This window comes from Varanus komodoensis, unplaced genomic scaffold, assembly GCF_004798865.1.
Source record: "Varanus komodoensis strain SLA01 unplaced genomic scaffold, ASM479886v1 scaffold17, whole genome shotgun sequence".
Classification (NCBI taxonomy): domain Eukaryota; kingdom Metazoa; phylum Chordata; class Lepidosauria; order Squamata; family Varanidae; genus Varanus; species Varanus komodoensis.
The window spans coordinates 23,236,377-23,263,073 of NW_025335505.1; the positions used below are offsets into that span (position 1 = coordinate 23,236,377).

Consider the following 26,697-nt stretch of genomic DNA (forward strand, 5'->3'; position numbering starts at 1 on the left):
CTGGAGTAAACCAAAGCCTACTAATCCAGCATTCTTTGGAAGTTATTTACATGCATTCGGTGACTTATCAGAAATAGACTGTTGGGACACCAGCAAACCACCACCTGCCTGAAGCTGACCATCCCCAGGTGGTTACTCTGGAGGCAGCATCTCCCAAATAATAACTTTTTTTATTCTTTGTCAACTCTTTGCTCTTAGTGGAATAATGAACTAATGTGGACTCTCCCAGTTTGTTTGATAGGTCTCCCTGTAGTGATGAGAACAGGGGAGCACAAAACTCAGTAAGGAGAACTGAGCACAAAACTTGCTCTTCTTGGGTAAAATCATGAGCAAAAATAATTTGTCTGATATAAGAAGTCTATCAATTACTGCTAGGCATGATGATAGGGCAGTATCCAGTGGGGTACTATGCCCCTACCAATCTTCTTATGCTCCCGTCAGTTCATTTCAGTGCCTTCACAATAAGAGTGCCAGTGCTTCTTAGAGGAAGCCCTCAAATGAGCAGAAACACTTGTTTCTAGAGCAGCAGGACTGTTCTGTGAATGCCAGCCTGCCCTATTCTAGAAGTGAGGATTTCCAGAAGTGCTACAACTGTTGTGTGAATGGTGGGTACAGGCACCTTGAAGAACAGAACTGGAAGAGGCATAGTTCCCCACTGGATATTGCCCATAAATTCCACTATCAAAAGCAGTGCTCCACTGCATACTAGTTGCTATGGGACAAGGTTGACCCTATTTGTGTGATCCAGCAGTGTTCTTCTTGCATTCTTAACACCTCGGCCTCTTCAGTTTTGTGGTATGTAATAAATCAGATTATACAATACTATTCTTAACTAAAGCTTTGTTTTACTGTGATCTCCAATGGCATTATACAGAAACAAGCCTGTATTCTGTGCTATCATTTTCAGAGTATAAATTATAGGGTTTCCAATACATTTATCCCTTTTCCAGCAGCCTCTCATTTAACATTCATTCAAACCTGATAATTGTTATGTATTTTTCTTGTTTATTTTGGTTGCTATGTGTCAAGCTCCTGAACTACATTGAAATAAATAGTTGTTAAAACAGACAAGGCTGGCTCCAGGGATAATGTATTCCATTCCTCTTTAAATTATACTTTTGAATGGTAGATACTTTCCCCAAAAATGATATGGTCAACCCTAGTGTGAAAATCGTACAAACTTTCTCCACTTTTCCTTCAAATTTTAATTTGCCATGCAGCAATTAATTACAAGATTAATTTTAGCCGATGTTGTTTAGCACAGATAAGTTTTATGTACACACAAATCTTACATATGTGCTTCTGTGTGACTTCTTGATATAGTGGCATGCTGCATTGGCATAGCAGTTCATGCATGCCATTCCTTTCCAGCATGTGCTAGCAGAACAAACAAAAAGAAAAATTGGCAAGTTAATTCCCCTGTACTTTGGTTTATGGGACTGCAGGTGGCGCAGTGGTTTAAACTGCTGTGCTGCTGGGCTGGTAGATCGAAAGGTTGCTGGTTTGAATCTGCACAATGGGGTGAGTTCCCGTTGCTCCGTCCCAGCTCCTGCCAACCTTGCAGTTCGAAAGCGTGCAAATGCAAGTAGATGAAAAGGTACCACTTCGGTGGGCAGGTAACAGCGTTCCATGCACTTCGGTGTTTAGTCAAGCCGGCCACATGACCACAGAGACTGTCTGCGGACAAACGCTGGCTCCCTTGGCCAGGAAATGGAGATGTGCACCGCCCCCTAGAGTCAGGCATGACTGGACTTAATGTCAAGGGGAAACCTTTACCTTTACTTTGGTTTATATTTTCTAAATATCCAGACTATTCCAAAAACATTTTGTTGTCACTGTTTTAGAGATGAACAGTATTCAGAATGTAGGTACACAAATTCTTTCCTGGACCAGTATGTTGATGGCCATTAGTCATTCAAGAACCTTGCCAGCTTCCTTTAGTAAACAGGATATTGGGGCTGAACTCAATGTGACACTATTTGTGCAATTAGCAAAAGTCATCTTTTCCCTGGCCTTGCCATGGTCCCAGTCCAGATCAGGGTGCTTACTCTTGTCTTACTCTTTAAAAAATGCAATTGCTAATTATATGGATGGAGCCTTGTGAACCTTGGCCCTTCTGGAACATTCCAAGGCATTACATCAGCTTAATAAATGGCAGCTATAGACACATCTGTTAGTGTGCCTGTACTGCTACAAAATTCCAGAGTTCATTTGTTACAGAAGAGCTCAGGTGTGCTGGCTTTCTGGACACATGTACTATCAGTGTAATGCCATACTTGCCATAAGAATCCATTTTGGTTCTGAAAGCAGGAGCATGGGAAAATTGACAGATTCATTGCTAAGGATCTAGGTGGCTGCAGAAGAGCAAAAGCCGATCTCTGCTCCACTGATGAGTTTAAAGGGAGTTGTTACCTGTAACTAGTGAGATGTACAAATCATAGAATAGTAGAGCTGAAAGGAGCCAGAAGGCCGTCGGGTCCAAACTGCTGCTGGTGCAGGACACCAAGTTACACCAAGTTACACCATCCCTCTCAGATGGCTGTCCAGTTGCATCTGGATGCCTCTAGTGTAGGCGAGCCCACAACCTCTCTAGGTCATTGGTTCCATTGTCCTACTGCTCTAACAGTCAGGAATATTTTCCTGATATCTAGCCGGAATCTGGTGTGTTGCAGCTTAAGTTAGTTGTCCATTTTTATATTTGCTGGGGGCCTCAATTATAAAGGTCCCTAATAATGGATTGCCCTCCATTTTATCTCTCTTTTATCACCTAACCAAAAGTGTTTCTTTTTGAAGTCTGTGGACAGTGCGGCAGATCCTGTTGTCAATAAGGCGTCTGAGCCTTTCAATCCATTTTGAATTTATAACTGAAAGCTGAGAAATCCAAAGGTAGCCTTTTTCTAACTATATGCAACTATCCATGAAGACAATTCTTTTGGGTTCTTCTGTTTCCTTTCCTTCCTTGCTGTTGGCTTGCCTCCATCACTAGAAACTCTTGTGATTGAATTAGACTGCAAATCTCTTGCGTTGCCATTTCTATTGTGCCACTTCAGCTCCTTATTTGGGAAATGAGACTTCCCCAATTCCCATCTCCTGTACCTTTTAGTCTAGTACTTCCCAACCTTTTTTCACTTGTGCACCCCTTGGCAGCCTATTTCCATAAATCATGCCCTTCATATTAGCAAAATGTTTGTAATTAATATAATTACTTGTGCACCCTTTGGTAGCCTGTAAATAAATAGCGCAAAAATGGGATTAAAAAATGGAATAATAAGGAGAACTTATGTTTACATTCAAAACTCAAATGATACAGTGAATTCAAGTAAATGCATCACAAATCCATAAAAAACTACATTACATTAACACATTAATTTCTTAATAATTGAAAAACTTTTGAAATAACATTTATAAAACACAACAAATATTTTAGAGAAGACCTGAAAGAACTCACTTATTGAACACAGTGCACAGGGCTGACTGAAGTGCCCGCTTGATATACACTGGTACAAGTGTGACAGTCCTTATATATTCATGAAACGGGGAAGAGTGAAAGAGTCTGTGAGGGGTGTGCGTGTTTGCAACACATTGTTTAGGGAGGTACTCCCACCGTTTGCCAAAACAACAAAGCAAGAAACAGGGCTTTTCTTGAGGTTAAATAACAAAATCTGCACCACCACTCGTCATCTTACACAGTTGATGTCTGTGCCTTTTTCACCATTCAATTGTTTTCGTGTGCCCCGAAATGTCCTGGTTTGTTCCCCAGGTTGGGAATCACTGTCTTAGTCCTCTTAGAACCAGTATGCCCGTCCAAGTGCTAGGGGAGCGTTCCTCAATCTACTGCCTCCAGATGTGCTGGACTGCAACCCTCAGCATTCCTGACCAAGCTGACTGAGTCTTGAAGACTGAGGCTTATGGGAGTTGTAGTCCAAAAGGTCTAGAGACCACCAGGTCGGGTAAGGCTGTGCTAGTGGGCTGGCATGCATAGCAAAGCCTTTTTTCTTTTCTGTATGCACGTATATGTTGAGAATATACTCTAACCTGTAAGAGGAATGTCTGTGAGTTCTGCATTTTAGCTCTTCTCTATTTTTGTTAGCATGCAGTGCACAAACCTGCTGTTTGCATATACACATTTGGTTCAAGGCTTCCCTAGACCCGACTTAGTCGTTCCGTGCGTACATGTGCAAGCTTGAGTGGTCTTGTGAACAGAGCCATGCGGAAACACAGAATAAACCAGTCGTTGTAGGGACTAGTTTGAGCTTCCTCCTGCACATGAAGTTGAAGGTGGTGGAGAGTTGGTCCTCCTGGCATTTCAACTGGAAAGACAAAGGAAGACTCGTCCATCTCCAAATATGGAAGGCAGTCTCTGTGGGATGGTGGCAGTACTTGGTTGTTTATAACTGAACACTTCTGGAACAGATGACCATTATTCAAAGGTTCAGTATAAGTTACTGAGAAACATATAATTGTCTCTGGATCAAAGCTTCCTGCTCATTCAATCCACCAGTAAAACTGAACATTATTAAGGGAAATAATTAAAATATCAGACTCAACTAACATACAGTGTAATACTTAATTCTCCATCTCCATAATGACTTTTAATTTAAATCATTTTAATTTTAAATATTCTCCCTCTTTATTGTTAAAGATTTTCTGTTTTACATTTTTGTTGATTTCAAAATCTTTTCTGCAGCTTCTCCACAAGGCTATTAATGATTATTCTTTCAGCTGCTTCATAGTGGTAAATTCATAAAGAACATCTGTTATGATTTTAGAGTTAAAATCTCAAAGTTTATGTTATTGAGCCTTCAAAGGAGAGCACCAGAACTCACTGATGAAAACTACTTTGAAGTCCAGAATGCAGTCTGACTTACCCCATCAGAGACCATGCATGAAATTAAGTAGTATACTAATTTTAATAATTTTGAATGAATCATGTAGATTTTTATCCTCAGAAGACTGCACTTTTCTATTGTAAAATAAACCCCATACTTCGAAGAACAAGTATGTGTGGTGCACTAAATATTGCATTCATATGCTTGTTGTCATGCCTGCCCCAAACCAGTGCTTTTTTTGTCATAGAACGCCTCAGAATGGAGTTCCAGCACCTTTTTTCAATGGATTTTCCAAGTTTTAAAAGTAACTTTTGAAAATTTGATGTTTGGTCCATGTGGATTTGAATCGCCCTGTCGAGCGTAGCAGGTCAGCGGCAAAATCATTAAAACGGTGCATGTGAACTGCTTGTGTGTCGAGTCTGATGCATGCGTACTTTATCTGCGCTGGTTGTGATGGCGCTGCTCAACTTGTGATTGGTTGTGTAGTCGCGCGCTGAGTGCTTACTGCAGGTGCCGACCATTATGTTTTGTTACACAACTGATGTGTGTGGGTGTGTGTATAGTGTTTGCCTACGTGAGAAAGGTAAATAATTTCATGAGTTCCGGCACCTTTTTTCTTACAAAAAAAGCACTGCCCCAAACTATTACAAACTTTCTGAAATACACATCTGTTATGTTACATCTGAGAAGTTAAATTTGAGGTGCTTCAAAGTTCTAGTAGTGGTTAGCCAAAAGAAACCAAAACTCGCTCACCTTATTATTTTAGTTCCTATTAGTAAGTCTTCACTTGGCCCAGTAGCGTTCTGGATGTATAGAGAACATCAAATGCATGACTCCTGCTATCCTTGCATTTGTCACTCCCTGAAAACATCAGGACAAACTGCCATGCAGGTTTTGATCTTACCAAGTGTGAGATTGGTGGATCCCAGTGGGCCTTCAAGTGTTATTGCTGAGCCACAATGTAGTAGGAGTCAATCCAAACTTTCTAATTTTATCTCTTGCCTTTGCCATTCTAAGAAGTGCTTGCAATAGGCTACACCTTTCCCTCACATAGATGTTTAATTACAATCTTTCCCCCTCTGAGTTATAATTTCTTTCTTATCTCTTAGTTTTTTCATTGCTAAGTGATCTTTTAATTGCATGTGGTCAATTCTCTTTTCTATGTTGTACAGGAATTTTTCACTAATGGTAAATCTGTCTTCATAGGCCCTATTCTGTTATGGGCCTTTTTCCTCTTTTCCCACCTACTGGACATATGGAGACATGGTCATGGATAACTGCAACCTTTGCTGTCGGCATGGTCTCCTGGCAATTTTATGTATTAAGCAGGACAAACCTGGATTTTCCACTGTGTGTATATTTTACAGAGCTGCAGCAAATCTTGTCTCCTTAAAGCAAAGGGACCTTTATAATGCATGCATTTACTTTCTGCATTTTTAGCTATGTAAAATATTCTAGGTTTACTCTCAGCCTAATGCACCTCATAGGATTGCTGTGAGGATAAAATGGAGAGGAAGGAGGCTTTGTAAGCTACCTTGGACTCCTTGCGTGAAAAGGCCTGGACCCTGCTCCGGCCTGCTTCCCCCGGCGCGTGTGAGAGATGCACCGGGACGGGGTGGGGCACAGGGAGGGGCCCTGCGGGCCACAAAGTGCCGGCGGTGACCAGGCCGGCCCCCGGGAGGAAACCAGCGCTCCGAATGGCCCCACCTCCATCTGCGCCGCCCAGAGCCCGCGTCGCCAAGACCTCACCTCTGCTCTGCTGCCCGCTGCTGCCGCTGCCCCGCCGCAAAGGCCAGGACCACCGGCTCAGGACCCTGCTCCGGCCTGCTTCCCCTGGTGCGTGTGAGAGACGTGCTGGGATGGGGTGGGGCACAGGGAGGGGCCCTGCAGGCCACAAAGCGCTAGCGGCAACCGGGGCTGCCGGCCGAAGGGCGTCGGCCTAAGGGCGATCGCCGTTTGGGGGCCGTTCGGGGACTGAGCGGGGGGCTGGGCTGGCCAGGGGCTTTGGCCGTGGTTTGGTTTTATCTGTGGGCTAGCGGTGGGTTACAGTGGATTATGGTAGGATGTTTTTAATGGTTTTAATTGTTGGTTTTAGATTGCTTTTAATTGGTGCATCTCGTGCTTTACTATGATGTTGCCTGGGGAGCGCGGGGGCGCCGCCATCGGGGTGGTGATGGGCAATGGACGTTATGGCATTGGGGGTCTAACGGGTCAGCATAGAAGGAGAGACAGATGGTTAACACCTGTCCCTCTTTGTGGTTATTCCCCCAGCCGGTGGGTTCCAGGTAGACTTGTCAACTGCCCCCCGGGCCTGTCGGTGCTGCTGCTTAATGCCAGGTTGGTCCAAAATAAGGCAACATTCATCCATGATTTGATCATGGATGAGAGGGCTGACTAGACTTGCATCACAGAGACTTGGCGGGTGAGGGGGGGGGTTGTTTCCCTCTCACAATTGTGCCTACCCGGGTACCTGGTCCAGCACCGACCATGCCTGGAGGGGAGGGGAGGGGGGTCGCTCTGGTTTATTGAGCTTCTATTTCCCTTATGGGGCTTCCTGTCCTCTTGAGGCCGGGGCTGGAGTGCCTCCACGTGGTGTTGGGCGACCGAGACAGATTGGGGATTCTGTTGGTGTACCGTGCACCCTTCTGCCCAACAGACTCCCTGCCTGAGCTGACGGAGATCGTCTCGGACCTGGTGTTGAAGACTCCCAGGATGTTGGTCCTGGGGGACTTCAATCTCCATGCCAAGATGGTTCTAACCGGGGTGACTCAGGACTTCATGGCCTCCGTGGCGGCCATGGGGCTGTCTCAACACGTCATTGGCCCGACCCATGAACGTGGACACACTCTGGACCTGGTTTTCTCGACGGGGCAGGAAGAGGGTGATCTGAGGGTGAGGAATTTAAGTTTGACGCCCTTGTCATGGTCAGATCACTTCCTCATAAGGTTTGAGCTTGAGAGCGGCCTTTCCCTCTGTAAGGGTGCAGACCCGATTGTATTGGTCCACCCCCGGAGCCGGATGAATCCTGATGGATTCCTAGAAGCTCTGGGGGATTTTCCGGTTGACAAGTCTGGTGATCCTGTCGATGCCCTGGTTGAACTGTGGAATGAGGAGATGACCAGGGCTATTGACACGATTGCTCCCAAGCGTCCTCTCACACCTGGCAGAGCCCATTCATCTCCTTGGTATACACCTGAATTACGGGCAATGAAGCAGGTTGGGAGACGTCTGGAGTGTAGGTGGAGGAGATCACGGGGTGAATCTGACCGAACACACTTGAGAGCCCACTATCGGGCCTATGCTGTGGCAGTGAGGATGGCGAAGAAGAAATTCTTCTCTGTTTCCATTGCCTCCTCACAATGCCGTCCGGTGGAGCTCTTTTGGGTGGTGCAGGGGCTGGTACATCCGGGCCCAAAGAAAGATCTTGTGCCACCCCCAAAGGCCTGCTGTGACGATTTTGCCAAGCATTTCAGGGAGAAAATCGCTCAGATTTGCCACGAGCTTGACTCTACTATTGAATCAGATTCTACTGGGGAGATGCCATCGACGCCGTCGAGTCCACAATTAATGGATGAATTTCAGTTGTTGTGGCCTGATGATGTGGACAAGGTGCTTGGACAAGTACGCCCTACCACTTGCTTACTAGACCCATCCCCATCTTGGCTACTTAAGAAAGCCAAGGACGGGATTGGGACCTGGATCCTGGAGGTGGTCAACGCCTCTTTAAGAGACGGCCGGGTACCTGCCCCTTTAAAAGAGGCAGTAGTCTGGCCTGTCCTAAAGAAGGCATCCCTGGATCCAGAGGTGGCCGCCAATTATAGACCGGTAGCCAACATCCCGTTCCTGGGCAAGGTGCTAGAGCGGGTGGTGGCGGGACAACTCCAAGCACTCTTGGATGAAACTGATTATCTGGACCCATTTTAGTCTGGCTTCAGACCCGGGTACAGTACTGAATCTGCCTTGGTCGCCCTGTACAATGACCTATGCAGGGAGAGAGAGAGGGGGAGTGCATCCCTGTTAGTTCTGGACCTCTCAGCGGCTTTTGATACCATCGACCATGGTATCCTTCTGAATAGGCTAGCAGGATTGGGAGTTGGAGGCACCGCATGGCGGTGGTTCCGCTCCTATCTGAACGGCTGATTCCAGAAGGTGGTGCTGGGAGACTATGGCTCTGCACCATGGCAGCTATGCCATGGAGTTCCGCAGGGGTTCATTTTGTCTCCTTTGCTATTTAACATCTACATGAAACCGCTGGGAGACGTCATCAGGAGGTGTGGGCTGCGGAATCATCAGTACGCTGATGATACCCAGCTCTACATCTCGTTTTCCACCAATCCAGGTGAGGAAGTGGTTGTGTTGAACCGGTGCCTGGCTGAGGTAATGGGCTGGATGAGGGCCAATAAACTGAAGCTCAATCCAGACAAGACAGAGGTCCTGTTGGTGAGTGGCTCAGGCCTTGGGATGGGGGATTTGGGCCTTGTCCTAAATGGGGTTGCACTCCCTCTGAAGGACAGGGTTCGCAGCTTAGGAGTGCTCCTCAACCCTGAGCTGTCTCTAGAAGTTCAGGTGATGGCGGTGGTGAGGAGCGCCTTCCTTCAGCTTCGGCTGATACATCACCTGCATCCCTTCCTGGAGAATGACTGCCTGGCGACAGTGACACATGTGTTGGTGACTTCCCGATTAGATTTCTGTAACGCGCTCTACATGGGGCTACTCTTGAAGACAGTCCGGATACTTCAGTTGGTGCAGAATAGAGCTGCCAGGTTGCTGACGGGGACTGAGTGTTGTTCTCATATAACCCCAGTTCTCCGTCGGCTCCACTGGCTCCTGATTGAAGTCCGGGCCCAATTCAAGGTGTTGGTTATGACCTATAAAGCCCTAAACGGCTTGGGACCTGGTTATCTAAAGGAACGCTTGCGTCCATATATGCCCTCCCGCCCCTTGAGATCAGCAACAGATGCCCTTCTCTGGGAACCCTCTGTGAATGATATTAGGAGGGTGAGTACCCGGAGGAGGGCTTTCTCTGCGGAGGCACCCCATCTATGGAATGTGCTCCCCAGAGAGGTCCGCCTGGCGCTGTCATTATTTGTTTTTTGGCGCCAGGCTAAGACCTTTTTATTTAAAACTTATTTTAATTGTTAAATTATTTGTATTTATAGGATTTTACATTTTTAGTCGAGATGCACCGGGGGTTTTTAAATAATATTTTAAATTGTTATATTGTTATTATTTATGTATTTATATATTTTGTTTCTGTTGTGAGCCTCCCTGAGGCTTCGTTGCGATGGGGGCAGCATAAAAATGTTTTAAATAAATAAATAAATAAATAAACCTTTTGAATTAAAAGCCATGGCATTTGAATAACTCTTCATATTGATTTCACTGGGGTCTAAGTTAAATTAGCTTACACTGCAGTCTAATACGCACTGGGAGTAGGTCCAACTGAATTTAGTGGGATGTATTTCTAAGCACAGGATTGCGCTGTAAATCTGGATCCAGCCCAGAATGTGATAAGGCTTCTTTTGACTGCAATAAAGAATGATCACTGAAAGCTCATTCATTGAAATGGCTTACTGGGAGATTTATGAGTGCCTTAGTATTTCTGAGCAAGTAGCTTTTAATCCTCCCCACGCTTCTTTTAAAGCATTCTGCACTGTGGCATGGAGAACATACCCATAGCTATCCAGGAACGTGGGACAGCGTTCTTGCTTGGTGGTTGAAGAGGAGGGTGACCAAGTTGGATTCAAATCTGTTTTCGTGTTTCCTTAGGTCAATTTTGTTGCTTGTCAGCTCCTTGCGCTCTTGGCTGCATTTTGGTTTCGCTTGTACTTAAATCCCAGTCATACCAGTTCTGGTGTTCGCCATGCATTTGCCACCATTTTTGGAGTGTATTTTGCGGTTTTCTGCTTCGGCTGGTGAGTAATTGCTAACATTTTTAAAATATGGATGCTTTATTTAATAGATGCTATGCTATTAAAGTATTTTACCACGCAAGTATAACATCCTTAATGCACTTTTAAAAAACATGTAAATATTTTGTCACTAAATACTGCTTTAAAAGAAGATGCATATTCCATTGAACTTGCAATTTAACAGCAAACTAGCCTTCTGGATCCTTTTTCAGTGTATTCCACTGTAGTCACTGGATTAGAGGCACGCAGGGGCCATGTATTGTCTCTTATTTCTTTTCAGTTGGTTACTTTGCAAAAGGATTTCTCCTCTCTGGTCATAAATCTTTGACTATGAAACTCGTGCTTCTTGTTTTCAAGGTACTCCATCCATATATTTGTTCTCGTGATAATAAGCTATGGCATCATGAGCACAGCCAATATTCCCAATATCCACAGGTGAGATTACCTGGCTACTGAAAGTAATATGTTACTTGAAATAACTGTCCTTTCTCTTCCTGTCTTCCTGGTTCTTTTCTTTGTACTTTTCCTCCCCATTCATGGAACAACCCCATATTTAATCTATTATTAGCCATGTAGTGACTAAAGCTGGGGTGGGTAAATTGTAGCTATCTGGCAATTTTGGCTAATAATGTGTATCTAGGATGGCTGCTACTCAGCCATGAAGCTTCAGTAGGTACCCATCCTGCGCATTGCTTCACAGAGGCTGCAGGTAAGTTTATTTTCTCCTTTGGTTCCATTTGACAGCTGTCAAAAGGCAAGCAATCAAATGTTACCAAGTAAATGATCTTAGTTCTCAAAAGTGGAGTTGTACCTTGTTTTACCTCTTTTGTGGCAATGTAAGAGGTGTGTGTGTGTGGAGGGGGGTTGGATTCAAGTATCCTAAGGGTGCTCTGACCTCTGTTCTTTTTTCTCAAGATTCTGTCACCTCAGAAAGTGTGACTCACCACATTCATGGGTTCAGTTAATTTAACAGCTGTCAGAAATAAAGCTCAGTGTTTAGAATGGGATTTTTTTTCTTTTGGTCAGGAAACAGAACCCATATACCTGGGGATAAACCTCTGCCAGCCCCACCACCTAAGTTCTCCTTGGGCACTTTATGGGTAGCTGGCACCAGTGGTTGCCAGTAGCCACCTGGCAAAATTGCCAATGAAGTTCTGCTTTTGCCAAGTGACTTTGTAACCAGTTGTCTTATGGGTCATGTTGTCTCGGTTTTGATAGCACAGGAATTTATCAAAGGTGAAACATGGGTTGTTGGGGTGTCATATAACCCAAACTGAAGCCACCCTGACACACCCATTACAACTTATTAGCCATGGAGGGTTGCTGCATCATGGGAACCCAGGCATTTTCTTGAATGCCATATTGTGCCGAAAACCCGGAGCCCCACCTTTTCCATTGACTGACATAAGCCAACAGGGCTTTGGATGGTGCAGTAAATCCAGCACTTTGCTTTCCCCCACTTGACAACCCCACTTTGATTTGTGCTGTTAACTTTTTAAAGCTGTCTGCAGCATGGTGGGGAAGTTGAGTTTGACAAGAATCTTGCTGTACTTTAGTAACCTATAGCAATTATCTGAGAATTAGCTTACAAGGTCCAAACCTCTTGATATGGCAAAATGATAGTTTCGATTGGGAGGCAGTTTTGTGTTTTCGTTGCAGTTTCTTAATGTAATAAATGTATATGATTTTAGGTACTCTTTTATAGTAGCTATGGGATATCTCACATTATGCCACATCAGTCGGATATACATATTCCACTATGGTATTCTCACTACAGATTTCTCTGGGTAAGTAGTGATAATACTTCTATTCATATATTCTATGCACCCAGAGCCCCCAAGGGAGGAGTCTGTCCACTCCATTCACCTGTTCGACAGGAGAGGAAGGAACCGCTGCTGCTTGGCTGTCTGCCAGCTGCAGTGTGTATGGACTGCTAAGCAGTGTGCTGTTTAAGGAAGTCTGCCGTCCAGTGACTGAAGATGGTACTACTGGCTTCAAACATAGGGAGATGTTTAAATTAATTAAAATGAATGCATTGTCAGTAGCAGTAGTAGTAGTAATAATAATAGTAATAATAATAACCCTGAGGTACACTTTTCTAGGGTTTCCTTAGTATACATGCCAAGTTTAGGTGCCTGGGGTTCAGGATCTTGCACAGATACACAACTTCACACAGTTAGATGATTGTGTTTCTGAGGAAGACTCTTGTATAACATTTTCAGGAAGACAATTTTCCTGCAGTAATATTTTTGAATTAATAGGCTTTATTGCCATTCATTATTAGGTGCAGGTTATTCGCAGCTTGAATGTTCATAACTTGGGGACTGCTTGTACAAACCAGACTAAACACACAAATTATGCTTTGCTTCTGTCCAGTGCTAGCCATGTTAGGCATCCCTGAAGCTAAGTTCAGCTATCTTGGGAGGTTTACTAATGCTCAGAAATTACTTAAATACTGCTGAGCATAATTTTCAGATAAATGGAAGTCTTATCATTCCATTGCAACTATATTATATTGTGTTATTCTGATACTGACTGGCTGAGCTGGTGTGATTTCATGGAATGTTCATAAGTATTCCAGCTGCCTAAGGAACAAAAATGTTACAATGTTCATCTAGATTCATTGAGGGAAGGACACATTTTTCAGGACAAGAATAGCTTTATGTAGTGAACTGTGCTGGGTGAAGAGTTACCAAAGAGGCAATGAAGCTGGAGCTGGGAACTACATGTGAAGTCTCTTTATAAATGGATTGCACTCGATTTTAACGCAGTAGATTGAGGACCATACAGCACATAGATGCTTGTTTGGATATTTAGTTGACTTTTGTTGAAGCCCAAGTGTTCTTGCTAGAAAGTTGTATGCACTTCGTAAAAGTCCACATAACAAAAAAAAAAAAGTAACATTTTTTGCTAGGATGCTCTTGAGTACCACATTGGGACTCCTGTCCTGAACGTTAAGTTTAAACCAATTCTTTAAATTGGGCCTGAAAAGCACTTCGCAAACTGTGCAGGTTTTTCAGATAAAGTGAAATACATTTCAGAGTCCTGATCCTGTGTTCTGGTTGGCAATTTAGCTGCCATTTTTGAAGTTGAAGCTTCTGGATACTCTGCAGGGGTAACAACACATAGAATGCATTGTGGTAGGCACAGCGTTGTGTAACTAAGGCCCTGATAACTGTTGCTTTGTCGGACTGATTTCAGATGGGTTGCTGTTGGTGCACCAGGTATAATTATGCAAATACACGCATTGCAGTAATCTGAAGATCCAGAGACAGTGGGGGATCAAGGAGCATTCCCAAGCCCTGGCCCAGAACTCGTTGAATTGTAGTCCCTGAGTCATATTTTCTACTTCCTAACAATATTTTCATCTTGTATGAGTTCAACTTCAGCCAACCCATTTTTGAACCCAGGCAAAGTTCAAGGAGTGTAACTGCTTCTTTGGTGTATGGTGACAAGGAGCTACAAAGCTGGGTATCCTCAGCATATTGGTGGTGCTCCACTCTGAAGCTCTGAAGAACGTCTCCCAGTAGTGTCATATAGAAATTAAACAAAGGGGGAAGAAGGCAGAACCTGGTGGGAGACCATGGACAATGACTACTGAGTGATCCGTAATTTCATGGCACACTTGCTCAGAGCACATTGCCTAAATAACAATGCGACATAAGGTGTGCATGGTCCAAGCTATTTGGGTAAGACTCAACATCTTAAGCTATGTGTGGGAGAGTATTTAGAATTGGTGCATATTATTTAGCTGTTCAAAATTGTTACATCTCACATTCAGCACAAATACGACTAAAACCATAACACTCATAAATACACAATATAATACAGCTACTTCTTAAGTAATTGCAAGAAAACCTTAAGCAACCCAAGAAACAAATTAGCAAGACTTTCTGGAGCATTGTATGCGATGACCCTGACTGTCAGGGAGCAATCCTGCAGTTTGTGAACAGTCTTCAAGGGTAGTCCTGCCAACTGTTCTTCACAGTAGTCAAGTTCTGATGTATAAAGGACAATTCCTATTTACTTAATTGTCCTCAATAGTTTGTGTACTACATTGCATTTCTCTGCATTGTGTGATAAAGCACCCTGAATCATTTTGACCAACTTAAGTGCTTTTCTGTAAGTTATATTTTGCAGTACAAGTACAATTAAAATAGTGTTAACATAGTTCTATGCCTTTTAGCTTGGAAGAAAATCACTTGCTGTTCAGTGAAGCATGCTCCTTAGTAATTATGTTTTAAGATTGCTCTGGTAGTGATTAAAACACATGTGGAAATAAGGTGTAGGGGAAAGACTTGGCTTAGACCAGGCTTAGCTTGGCTTAGACCAGGAGACCCAGTCTCATATTGTAATTTAGGTATTATAGTCATGATGTGAACTTGCCTAACCTATCTCAGTGGGCTGTTGTGGTGATAATAACTCTGTATGCTGCATATATTTATATCCACCTTTTTCCTGCAAGGACCTGAAGGAGGCTTATATAATCTTCTTCCCTGCTTTATCCTCACAACAACCCTGTGAAGTAGGTTAGAGCTCTGAGCTTTTTCAAGTCGAAATAGTGTGCTCATGTGAAAAATATATAATCTTGTTTTGAAGCATGTAAGATAAAATCCTCACAGTTTTCTACATTGGACTCTAGCCCACTGATGATTGTAACCCAGAAGATTACAACCCTTGCCTTCCAGGTGCATGATGGTAAGGAAATTTTTCCACAAAAGTTCTCTAAAAAGATACTGGCAACCTTTGGGGAAAACCAGACTCTGTTGCATTTGTCAAGCCCTACATCATCTTTTTATAGTTATGGTTTTGTCCGCCTTTCCTTGTAATAATAAAAATGATAATTCTCTGAGCTGAAGTAGATGGAAATGTGATCTTATTTAACACTTCTTTTGCTTGGCTGCTTTAATTATAATTAGAAGAGACGGAAAGCGTCATAACTAATTCTACTAATTTCGGTGGTTTACTGTGGAGATCCCAAGTATGTTGTCACGATTCTCATGCTTGGCTGCATTGGCTAAGTGACTTGGTTAACTAGGTCATGTTTATGGAAGAATTAAAAAAAACTGTTTAAGCTCTTTTCCCCTCACAGAACATTTGTCAAACTCTTTTTCCTTGGAAACAGAAGTATCAAAATATTTTTAAACACTGTGTTCATTCTTTTCTAGTTTTTATGTAGAGATGCAGAGGGAGGACTATAATAGATAAAAAAGGAAAAAAACAAGTCTTGGAATCCTTAAATCCTTGAGATTTATTTTATTCATGTTCATCAATTGCAGCCTATTCAGTGGATGTTGAATGTGAACTGCATAAAGTAATCCCATTAAAAAAAAACCTAATAAAGCTAAGATGTCACTTTAGCAGTAATTCAAAAGAGGTTCTAGTTTTCTGGAATGGAGAAGTGCATGGGACCAGTAGGCTTGGCCAGGTACGAGTCAAAGGGTATATCTGCATGCAGGATAAACCCATGTGTATCTGTTTAAAAAGAAGTTTTGTGGAGCCTTTACTCCTGGTTAGATACATACAGGAATGTAATCTTAAACTGGGTCAATGGACTCTCTTACACCATGGGAAGCTGTCTTATCACACTCGACTGTTTGTCCAACTATCCCAATATTGTCCCCTCTAGTTGGTCCCAGGAATGGTTTGCAGGCAGCGCCTTGTCAAAACTAAACAGGCCTGAATCAGGTCCAGGCTTGATGGGACACCATCTGGGATCTTTATGTAGCTACCTTGAGCTGCCCAGTGGAAGAAATAATAATAGGTGGAGTATAAACATAATAAATAACATAATGGTTTTCCGGGGATTTCAGCTGGCATCTTTTCATCCCATGTGCTCTGATTCATTTATACAGACATATAGTGTGGAGGAAGGAATAGGAGGGGGGAGCTGTAAAATGGAGAACTATAAAAGTACCCATACTGGACGTATCTCTTTCCGTCTCTCTCTTTGCTAGCAGCAACAACACAAAGGATTCACCACAGAGATGAGACCAATGGTTATTTTGCATTTGGTCATCATGCAAAGTGAGTCCTTCTTTTCTGGCCTTGCCCTTTCCTTTGCGCTTTAGCCAATGGCTTTTTATCCCTGTTTGAGCCCTTGGATTCCAAAAGTTACTTTTCAGCACTCTCCCTTCCCTCCCTACCTTTTCTCCTCCAAATAAACTTGCATCCATATAGTAGGTGCCTGTGAGAAACGTTCTGTGTACATTCCACCAGTGCAATGGAAACAGCTGTGTAGAAAGCTGCTTTTTCCCAGTACGGCAAAATTGTGTCTTGTGTACTGAGATCATGCTGTTGTGTTGCAATACAAAGGAGGACTTATGGAAGCCCCAGACAACTCTGAAACAAACCTGCATTGTTTGGAGGAGGGAAAATTGTGGGCATTGTCCCTAATGAGCAAGAATGTATAATTTCAGGCCCAGTAGCCAAATTCAGCCTTCTGGTGTTTCTAGCTAACATATGCCCCTTTCTTCTGACATAGCCTGTTTTGCGGTTTTGGGGCTTGTATGCAGTTTTTGCATCATTGTAAATGGTTGAAGTGTCTTTCCTAAGCTTTAAGCTCACATATGCTGGCATGTGCATGTATGCGCATGTGTAGTATTTTTGCCCCTCTCCCTTTTTGCTTTCTCCCTTTTGCTTTCAGCCTTGACCACCATTGGAATGTGACCCCTAAGAATTTATCTGCAACTGGCCTGAAAGAGCATTTTGCACTCCTGTCAGAGCAGTTTGTTAGGTTGGTAACTTTAAAAAAAATGAAAGGAGGTAGGCTGTAGAAAACAGGGCAAGGATAAAAGTGGGACAATATGCAGAATTTGTCAACATTGTTATTACTCATATTTGTATTTCATTTTTCTCTGTACTTTGTTTTCCTCCCCGCAATGTCTGATGTGATTCTTGTGCTACTTTTTTTTACTAGGAATAGGTCGAAAGGCTGAAGAACTAACTGCGGAACAATCTCAACTTGCTATAAAGTAAGGAAGAACTCTTGTAGGAATCTAATCTTCTAAAAAAGGGAAATTGTCTTGTTGTATGTACAGTATAATTTTGTGGGATAGTTCAAGTACTTCTGTGATGCAACACCTTGAATTTTCTTAGTGTTAAGATATTGTAATTCTCTTTGCACTTTGGAGTTACTTTTATATTTTTTAGAGTTCAGGGACCTACCTTTTTTTGAAGATGGGTTTCCCCATGGGAATCAACCCTTTGTCTTTTAAGTATTAAGTTTCAAAAAATGCCCTGAATGGAAGAAGATTGTTGAGAGTAGAATAGATCTGCTGAAGAAGCTAAGTGTAAGGAGGGAGGGCCAAGCAGTAAAAATAAAAGTGAAACCTTTTGAGCAGAATACTCCACAAGTCTTTGGAACTTTTTGTGTATAGCCTGAGGTTCATCATATTATTCTTTCCCCGGAGGAGAAAACATAATGGCAGCAGGCTGTAAAAGAGATCCAGTTTGGGAATATTTTAATGAAGTTCCTGTACCTATGGATAAGACAGGCATGGCTGCAAATCATGTAGAAAACCATGATTTAAATCTAGCCGTACTGACTATTGATATAAATTGTGATTTAAATCAAATCCACCCTGAGTTATTTATGCACACATGCACACAGATGTGTTGGTTGCAAGCTGGGAAATTAGCATAATCACCCTTGTTAATGTGGATTCTCATGTCATTTAAATCTGGCTATGTTGGTTTGTAGCTGTGGGTAAGGAGAACTTTATTTATTTAAGATATTTCTATACCATTTAATTGGACAAGCTCTTGGAACGGTTTACAGAATATTTTAAAAAATCAGGAACAAGCTATTTAAGAACAAATTTAAAACAACCTTGCTTGTCATAAAGCAACAGTATAACAATAAAATTTAACAGGCTGTGATAAAACAATAACAAAATAATGCATAATAACCATTCCACCTGTACCAAACAGTTTAAGACCAATAAAATCACAATCAGCAGTTAAAATGGTGAGAAAAAACCCCCATGGACAAAAAAGCCCATGGATTCTAGGTGGTTTCTTAGCCACTGCAATAATTCATCTTGGTTAAATCCACATGACACAGGAAGCCATGAAATTACTGAAGCTCCTCACTTGTAGCATGCAATCGGCAAGTTAGGGAAATTAGCAAGCCATGGTGGTGATGGGGATAGTGCAGACTGGGTCACTGTATGGCAGGATTGCAGTTTCCTGAGGGCTCTGCTGGTTTGCACATGGTGGGCATGTCGTGAGCAGAGCCGGCTGGGGCCGGGGGTCAGACTAGATGGCCTGGGAGGCCTCTTCTGACTCGCTCTGTTTCTATGTTTCTTAGGGTGTTTCCAGCAAAGGGCTTGTAGTGATACAGATCAAGAGGCATTCTGGGGGTATTTTAGCCTTCGCTTCTTAACATAGTACATTGGAAAAGGCAAAAGACAGAAGAAGTGGCAGGAAAACATGAGGACAGTATCTGGACTCCTCCAAATTACCATTAGTGAGGCAGGGCAATTGCATGAAAAAGCCTCACCGGGAAGCACCCTTGAACTATGCCTTTCTGCATAAAAAGTAGTAATTATCTTGTATTTCTCAGTCTAACCTACATTGAGTCAAATAATAAAACACTGCTATTTAAAGTCTTCTTTTTTCCTTCTGAAAGAAAGGAAGAGGGTTGGGCTCTTTCTGTAAAAGCTTGCCTGTTTTGACAGAGCAAGGCCTTCGTTACTGGAGTACCTGAGCTATCAGCTCAACTTCTTGAGCATCCTAGCAGGTCCATGCAGCAATTACAAGGACTACGTCGCTTTCATCGAAGGGAGACATGTGCAGATGAAGTTATTAGAAGCAAACTGGAAACAAAGGGGTCATGAAAGACTTCCTGATCCTTCCCCAGTGGTGAGCTATAAAATGCAACCTATTTATTTTCAAATGTTGCAAACTTTTTTGTCATAAAACAGTATCAACAGCAGACTGAACAAGCAGACACATGCTGGGGCAGGGCAAATGCCTCCCTGGGCCAGTATTCTGTTCCCACATTCATCTGCCAGGAGCCCATGGGGGGCCCATAAGCAGGACATGAGAACAATGGCAGCCTCTTGTTCAGGTCCCCCATGGCTGGTATTTAGAGGTGTATTGACTCAAACACCAATGACAGTATGGATTTCCTTCATGATTAGTACTCATTAATAGCCTTATTCTCCATGAATTCGCCTAATCTACTTTTTAAAGCCAACTAATTTGGTAGCTTTCATGATTTAGCTATTCTTTATATACTGTAAATATAATAAAATATTATAAATATTTATATTTATAATTCCATATTGAAATTATTATCCCAGCTTGTGCTGTAGGTTCATTGCCACTTTCAATCTTTTAATAATCTCCTCCTTCCTAGATCTCCCTCTTCTGTCTTTCCGCTCTAAACTAGGGCTGTTGAACCAGCTAGCCTAACCTGTTCCCACTGAGGCTTTTCTGTTCTCTGGGTTTCCCAAACAGCGCCATCCCCTTTCCTGAACCACCCATTATTTTGTTGTTTCCTGGCATTTGCATGGACTTTTCCCATTCTAAAAGGCTGAAATGCCTCTAAAATGCAGGTTAGCTGACAGTCAACCCCTGGCCCTGAGTTACCAAGTGAGGACTAGAACAGAGATCTCCTGAACTACCTCCTGTGTTCTAACCACTCCACAAAACTGGCTAAAAGCCCTCCTCAGTAGAGAGAATGCTCCTCACGGGCACCAGAGCCATGCCGCCTTGCTAGCACAGATTCTTCCTTGGCAGATTTCGCATACAGTTCTCTTATGAACAGCACTCTGCATGCCTCATTTACAATGCAGCAGTGAGCTGCCTGGAAATCTTCACCTTTTCTGCCCATTCCATTTGTACAGATAAGCACTTATAGACGTGTCTACTAAATGATTGCAACCCAAAGGAGGGCTTGATTCCTCTCTTAGTGAAAATATGTTGGCATTTTTGGAGTTTGGTGCTGCCCTTTTGCCCACCCTGAGACATGATCCCTGAGCGTTTCCCTAAAATTGAACGTGGCTGTCAGGCTGAAAGAGATTCAACACTCCTGCTTTCTTTCACAGACCAACATATTTCTCTGACCTGTTTCGGATATGGCAAGGTTCATAATAGTTTCTTTTCTCCCGTCTGACTAGTGTGGCCCTTGTATAAGCCTTGCATATATTTAGTACATGCACCAGGGCAAGGGGCTGCTCTTTCTCTCTTGCATAAAGTTAATGGAAGCGGACTTCAGTTTTCCCAATGTTTTGATGTTCGAGTATGAAAGTAATGCAGAACAGCTCTTCGGCTGCCAGTATTTGTTTGGGCAAGCGTCTGTGGATAATAAAATTGCAGGGTGAAATAACTGTAATCTTAAGCAGAACACACAGAGAAGAGCTATCTCAAGGTAGGCACCTGAAAGGCAATGCAGCGGTGCAGCAGCTATCCTCAGTACGTAGTTCTTGACAGCTTGACAGGACATGGCTATTAATGCTCTCCTTTGATTTATCTTAAGACACACATTTGAGCTGCTTTCATCAGCAAGTTGCTTAGGTTGCACCGGTACGAGAAGGTGATGTCAAGGAAGACATACCGACATATCCTGTGAGGAATGTTCACTAGACTTTTGGCTCCTGTTCATGCAGGAGCCTTACACATGTTTGCACTTCAGCTCCCATTGGCCGACCCAGCATGGCCATGGTTAGGTACACTGAGAATGGAGGCCAAAACATCTGGAGGGTACAAGGCTGGGGAAGGCTCAGTCGCTGTCTGCTGGGCATGCTAAGCTGCAGCTCTGAGCCTGCAAGAAATAACGACTCATGGGTGAATTAACAGCAGTGCCCTGGAAGTAAAATGGCTTTCGGTGAAGGCATTCTGTGAGAGTGTTCCCCAGTGGTGCAAGCTGGGAGTTTGGATACTTCCTGTTGCATGCAGAAGAGACAGAAGGACATTCTATTTTGGTGCCAATCTGCACAGGTCGTCTGGCCAAAATGCCCAGCAGTCTTTTTCCTCAACCCAAGCTACAAGGCATAGCACTGCTGACCTACAAGGGAAAGGGGTGGGGAGAGAGTGAGTGAGCTGGGCTGCTGATTATTTATCCAGATCACACCAGGCGCTGGTCTGGCACTAAACCCAAACCACCCCATCTCTGCACCACCAATTCCTTTTTAAAAGTTGCAACTGCAGATAAGAGTGATACTTTTACCAGCTAATTAAATAGAAGAAATGGTTGTCTTTAGGTCCTGATCGCAACATTGTTTGTTTGTACTTTCCAGGGTGCTGTGCTGCAGAAACTTTTTATCATGCTTGTGTCTCTGCTTTTGTTTCTAACACTGACCAAGAAGTTCCCAGCAAGATATATTGTTGATAAGCAGTTTATTGCAAAAAGTTCCTTCTTGCAAAGACTTTGCTTTCTGTACATTGTCATGCAGGCTTCAAAACCAAAATACTACTTTGCATGGACACTTGGTAAGTATAATTTATCAGTTCATTTTTATACATGCACACACTTAAGATGAATGCCACAGTTCTGCTAATGCATTCAGATAATGGGCACTGTCCAGTGTGTCCACTCATTGTGTTGCACCAGTGGGCCCTGCCACGAGTGTTATCGGTGACTTAGTGCTGCCCAGGAAACAAGTGGAAATGCTGCTTACATATGCTGCTATCATCTGAGTCCTTTTCTGCTCTGTTGTTCCTTCTTTCTACTCATCGGTTTAAGAACTACTAGCTTCCTGTTGTGTTGCTGGTGGGTCTTAGTGACACATGGCAGTAGGATTCTTCCCAGTGGAAATACCTCAGTTTTGGCACCAGGGTGATATGCTGCCAAGAGTGTGCTTTTTGGGGTGGGGGGAATGGTAGTTTCAGAGAAACTACCTGAGAACAGTTCAAAGAATAACAGACAAGACAAGATCCCAAAGTGTATGACATATTATTTAGAATAAAGAATATTATTTAGGCAAGCTTACTTTCTTTGGATTGTGCCCTCTCCCTGCAAAAGGCCATGTCTGACAATGCCAAGCACACCCCACAAAGCATTTTTAAGTATTTACAAAGAACTGTTGTTTGTTTTATTGTATTTATGCATACAATTTCAGTGCACTCTAAAGGGAGGATTATCTGTCTTGCTCCTGAAATGGTGCAACCCAGACCAGAGCTTTGCAACAAGCAGAGCATTTCACCCAAATGTAAGCAGTTACCCATCGGTCAAGAGGAAGCAATTCCGGATCATGTTTCAGAAATAAATCTGTCTGTTCCAGAACTCTTATGTATACAATGTGATCTGTGTAGGAATCCACGCTGTTCCTGAATAATACAAGATGATCATACAAGGAGAGGGCTGCCATTTACTCTTTTATTCTTTTGGTAATGGTTCTAGCTGCTTAGAAAGTACAGTCCCTGCCATCCATTCCTCAGTATATTTTGAAGGGAAAAATGTCTGTTCCAATATATTGGTGGGGAACAGACTTCTTTTATCATCTTCTTTTCTTCCATACAATGGCCCTTGAGTGTATGGGAGTAGCCATTTTTCTTTTCCCAGAAATGTACCCATGAAAGGATGACACATCATGATACATATAACATGGCAGATACCACTTGTTCTAGCTGCTTTCTGGTTGGAATTGTATGCAGAAATATAATAAAATAAAAGCATTCTTTGTAAATACTTAAAAATCATAATGGAAATGATAGAGTGTACTTCCTGATGAACTTATTTGTAAAGAAATCAAATCAGATTAGATCTGTTCCATATATGCTTAGCGTCCCCAGTAAACCTATGAGGGAAAGGTTAGCTGCAAGACAGATCATATCCTGCTGTGTTCAGAACAAGATGGTTCAGACAAGATGAGATGCAGTGGGGAATAGCAGTATAATTCAAGAAACTAGGTTTCTCATTTTCACTTCTGCATTATTCCTCCAAGCCAGTAGTTTATAACAGTATTGATGTGATTGAATGTCCTGGTCACAATAACCACTGAATGAAGAGTATTTTCAAAACCAGCTAAATAGAAAAGCTTAGATCTGCGAAATAAAAATTAAAATGCTTCAGATAAGCAACACAGGTTGTTAAAAAGAAATCAACTTAAATTGGAAATGTAGAATTGGCTGTCTGAAAAAGTAGGGGGTCTTAAACAATGTTTGGGCTTGCTGTGTGTTTTGGACAGAAAGCTGTAGACTTCCCTGGCTAGTGAAGGGTGAGGCCTCTCATTGTTCTTCATACTGAACGCCACAGTGCCATTCATTCCCTCCTCCCTTTCTCAACAAATTTTATCTAATGACACAGAATATTCTCAAATAAATCTGCTGTTAAGCGGTTCTTGCTTGTATGGTAGGACAGGCATGCCTTTGTGTGAGAGTCAATTACTGAATTCCCTATCCATGAATAGCAGGAGGGGAAAAAAGAAAAGTTCATTTTGTCCTAATGTTAACTGTTGAACTTTAGTTAGAAACCAAACAGAGAGGCCAGTTCTCAAAGTGTTTTGCCAGTGCACACTCTAGCATGGTGCTTCTTTGGATCAGGATTAGAAAGGAGTTCTGAAGGTGTTGCTCTTCAGGACTAAAAATGCAGAATCCTCTTGAATATGCGTAAGAATTGAACTGGTTCAATGGTTCACTGGTTCCTGTTATATGTGAGTCAGAATTGAACTTGAATTTCCACTAGTTGTAAAATAGTTCACTCTGAGGTTGAAGCTACCTTGGCCCTTCTACATAGCTGATTGGGTTGAATTTCTAAACAAATGGTCATTATGTTCCATCTGAAGCAGTTGTTTTGGTAGACTGGACATGGATATTTATGAAGCAGTTTTATGAAATTGCAGCTTCTGCTCCACTGAGCTTGCCTTCTAATCAGGTCCAGGATCCAAAGAATCACACAACTCACACCTTATACCTGAAGTGGCTTTGCAAGCAACAGCTTTCTACACTTAGAAGCAGTTTTGCTATGACATTGTGGAATGTTCAAAGGTTGTGGGAAAAAATGAAAAGTCCCACAGGACACAGATGAGCCCCATATATGTATAAAGTAGCTGTTTAGATTTTAGCCCAGGACTCTTTTTTCCCCCAATTACAGCAGATGCAATCAACAACGCAGCTGGCTATGGGTTCAGTGGTGTTGATGAGAAAGGAAATTTCCACTGGAGCCTACTTTCCAATTTGAATATCAGGAATATTGAGGTAAGGAAAAATAAGAGCCCTGTGATAGAAGAGAGCATGGGTTCCTCAAGAACAAGAAGCAGTTTTGCTACACATACCTGTATATTATGCTGCCTTTTTGTATTTTGCATGACCAAAAACATATGTATGCACATGTTTCTGTGTGTGAATGTTCTGTGTAATGCTTTTTGCAAAAATACAAAACCACCAAATAACCACCAAGTTTGTATCTTACGTGTTGCTTGATAATTTAAAGAACTAAATGCAAATGTATGATATTTCAAGTAAGGGCTTCTTCTAGACATTTTTTTCTGTTGTGAAAAGTAGAACTCTGCTCCTTCACATCAAAATTATGCTTGCTTTTGCACAAGGATTTGTAACAGTGATGTTCAGAACTTCACACAATTTAAAACAATAGTAGCTTCTTGGCTTTTGTAGTGAAAATACTTGTGCCTAGCCTTTTGTAGCAAATGCACACCAAATTTCACCCTTCTGTGCCTACTTACAACTGCATCACAGAGCGTGAAGAAAGCACAACAAAACGTTGCCTAAGACAAATAGTCAAAAATAGTTTGATTTAAATTGTGGGTGAGAAATGACATTTTTTACATGCAGACAAGCCGGTAATACCCAGGGCATTCTTCTCTCCTAGATGGCAACAAGTTTTAAAATGTACCTAGAAAACTGGAATATCCAAACCACTGCCTGGCTTAAACGGTAAGGATAGATACTTCTAGCCTTTTTTGTAACCCTCCCATCCTGTTCAAATACATTTAATAGCAGTTTAATGTTTTCCACAAATAGTCTTTCAGTGGGTGAAACAAAAGGTTCCTGTTTTCTGGAACTTGTATAATTTTGCACTGGTGGAGGTAGGTAAAATATGAGTCCTTCATTGAATGTTGCAGGATCAGATACGGGGCTTCAAGGATTAGGGTTTCGTTGTTCATGGCACACTGCTTACTGAGCTGCTTGTCTTAGGACACCTGCCAGGTTTGCTCATTTGACCATTTTGGAAGCTCATGAAGGTGATTGTTTAGACAGGCATAGCTAGTTTTAATTTGACCTTTTATATCATACTTAACTTTATATTGCAAACTTCCTTGAGAGCCCTTGTAAGTCTGCTAGGCAAGATGTTTATACAAATACATGGAAGCATGTGCTTTGATGGCATTGTTTCTGTCCCCACTGTTTCTGTATACTTGAGAGATAATGGGTTAAACTTTTATGTGATTTTTTTTAAAAGCAAGATCTATAGGGTTTAGGGCACTATCATGTAAAGATGATTGTAAGGAGACTTGTAGGTATCCTAGGCAGGACAAGAGGAGCAGTACAGGAAATCTTTCTCTTCCTGTCTTCCTGCCCTACATTTTTTCTGAATGGAATTTTTCACCCTTCTTCACTGGGATGTTTTGTAGGAGAAGGAAGGAGTCAGGGGAGGCGTCAGGAGAACTCTTCTCCTAGTTTTGCCTGTCTTCTCCTCTCTCCATGCACTGGAATACCACCTTGTCCTCCACACCAGGATCAATTTCCTGACCTTGGAGAACTGCCAGTATGGTCCTTTTCTTCCCTGCCACCAGGGGAGAAGCAGAGCTCTGACCCACTTCTGAGGTTGGGGCATTGTCTTTGAACTTGGATCTGGGAATCCAAAATATCCTATGTTCCCTAAGATGCTGTCTTGGGGTCATAGGACTGCTTCTTTAACTAATTTGGAAGGTGACCTATTCTTATCCTGGATACATACAAAGAAAGATCAGAATCCATTTTCAGATAGTTGCCCCAGTCATTTACTATAGCTTAGACCTATTGCTCAGCTATATAAATCTGAATTCCCT

At 42.5% G+C, this 26,697-nt stretch overlaps 1 protein-coding gene across 4 annotated transcripts in view; it reads left to right on the forward strand.

Annotated features, from left to right (window-relative positions):
• Window positions 1–26,697, forward strand: part of MBOAT1 (membrane bound O-acyltransferase domain containing 1) — a 38,862-nt gene that overhangs the window by 6,819 nt on the left and 5,346 nt on the right. The window contains exons 2-10 of one of the 4 annotated variants that reach the window (XM_044426427.1): window positions 10,599–10,744; window positions 11,099–11,176; window positions 12,433–12,528; window positions 15,384–15,439; window positions 17,661–17,715; window positions 19,423–19,606; window positions 21,988–22,180; window positions 24,783–24,886; window positions 25,518–25,582. In XM_044426427.1, coding sequence (XP_044282362.1) covers window positions 10,599–10,744; window positions 11,099–11,176; window positions 12,433–12,528; window positions 15,384–15,439; window positions 17,661–17,715; window positions 19,423–19,606; window positions 21,988–22,180; window positions 24,783–24,886; window positions 25,518–25,582 — 977 coding nt within the window. The remainder of the gene's footprint in view (window positions 1–10,598; window positions 10,745–11,098; window positions 11,177–12,432; window positions 12,529–15,383; window positions 15,440–17,660; window positions 17,716–19,422; window positions 19,607–21,987; window positions 22,181–24,782; window positions 24,887–25,517; window positions 25,583–26,697) is intronic. The other 3 variants (XM_044426429.1, XM_044426428.1, XM_044426430.1) reach the window with 3 other exon arrangements.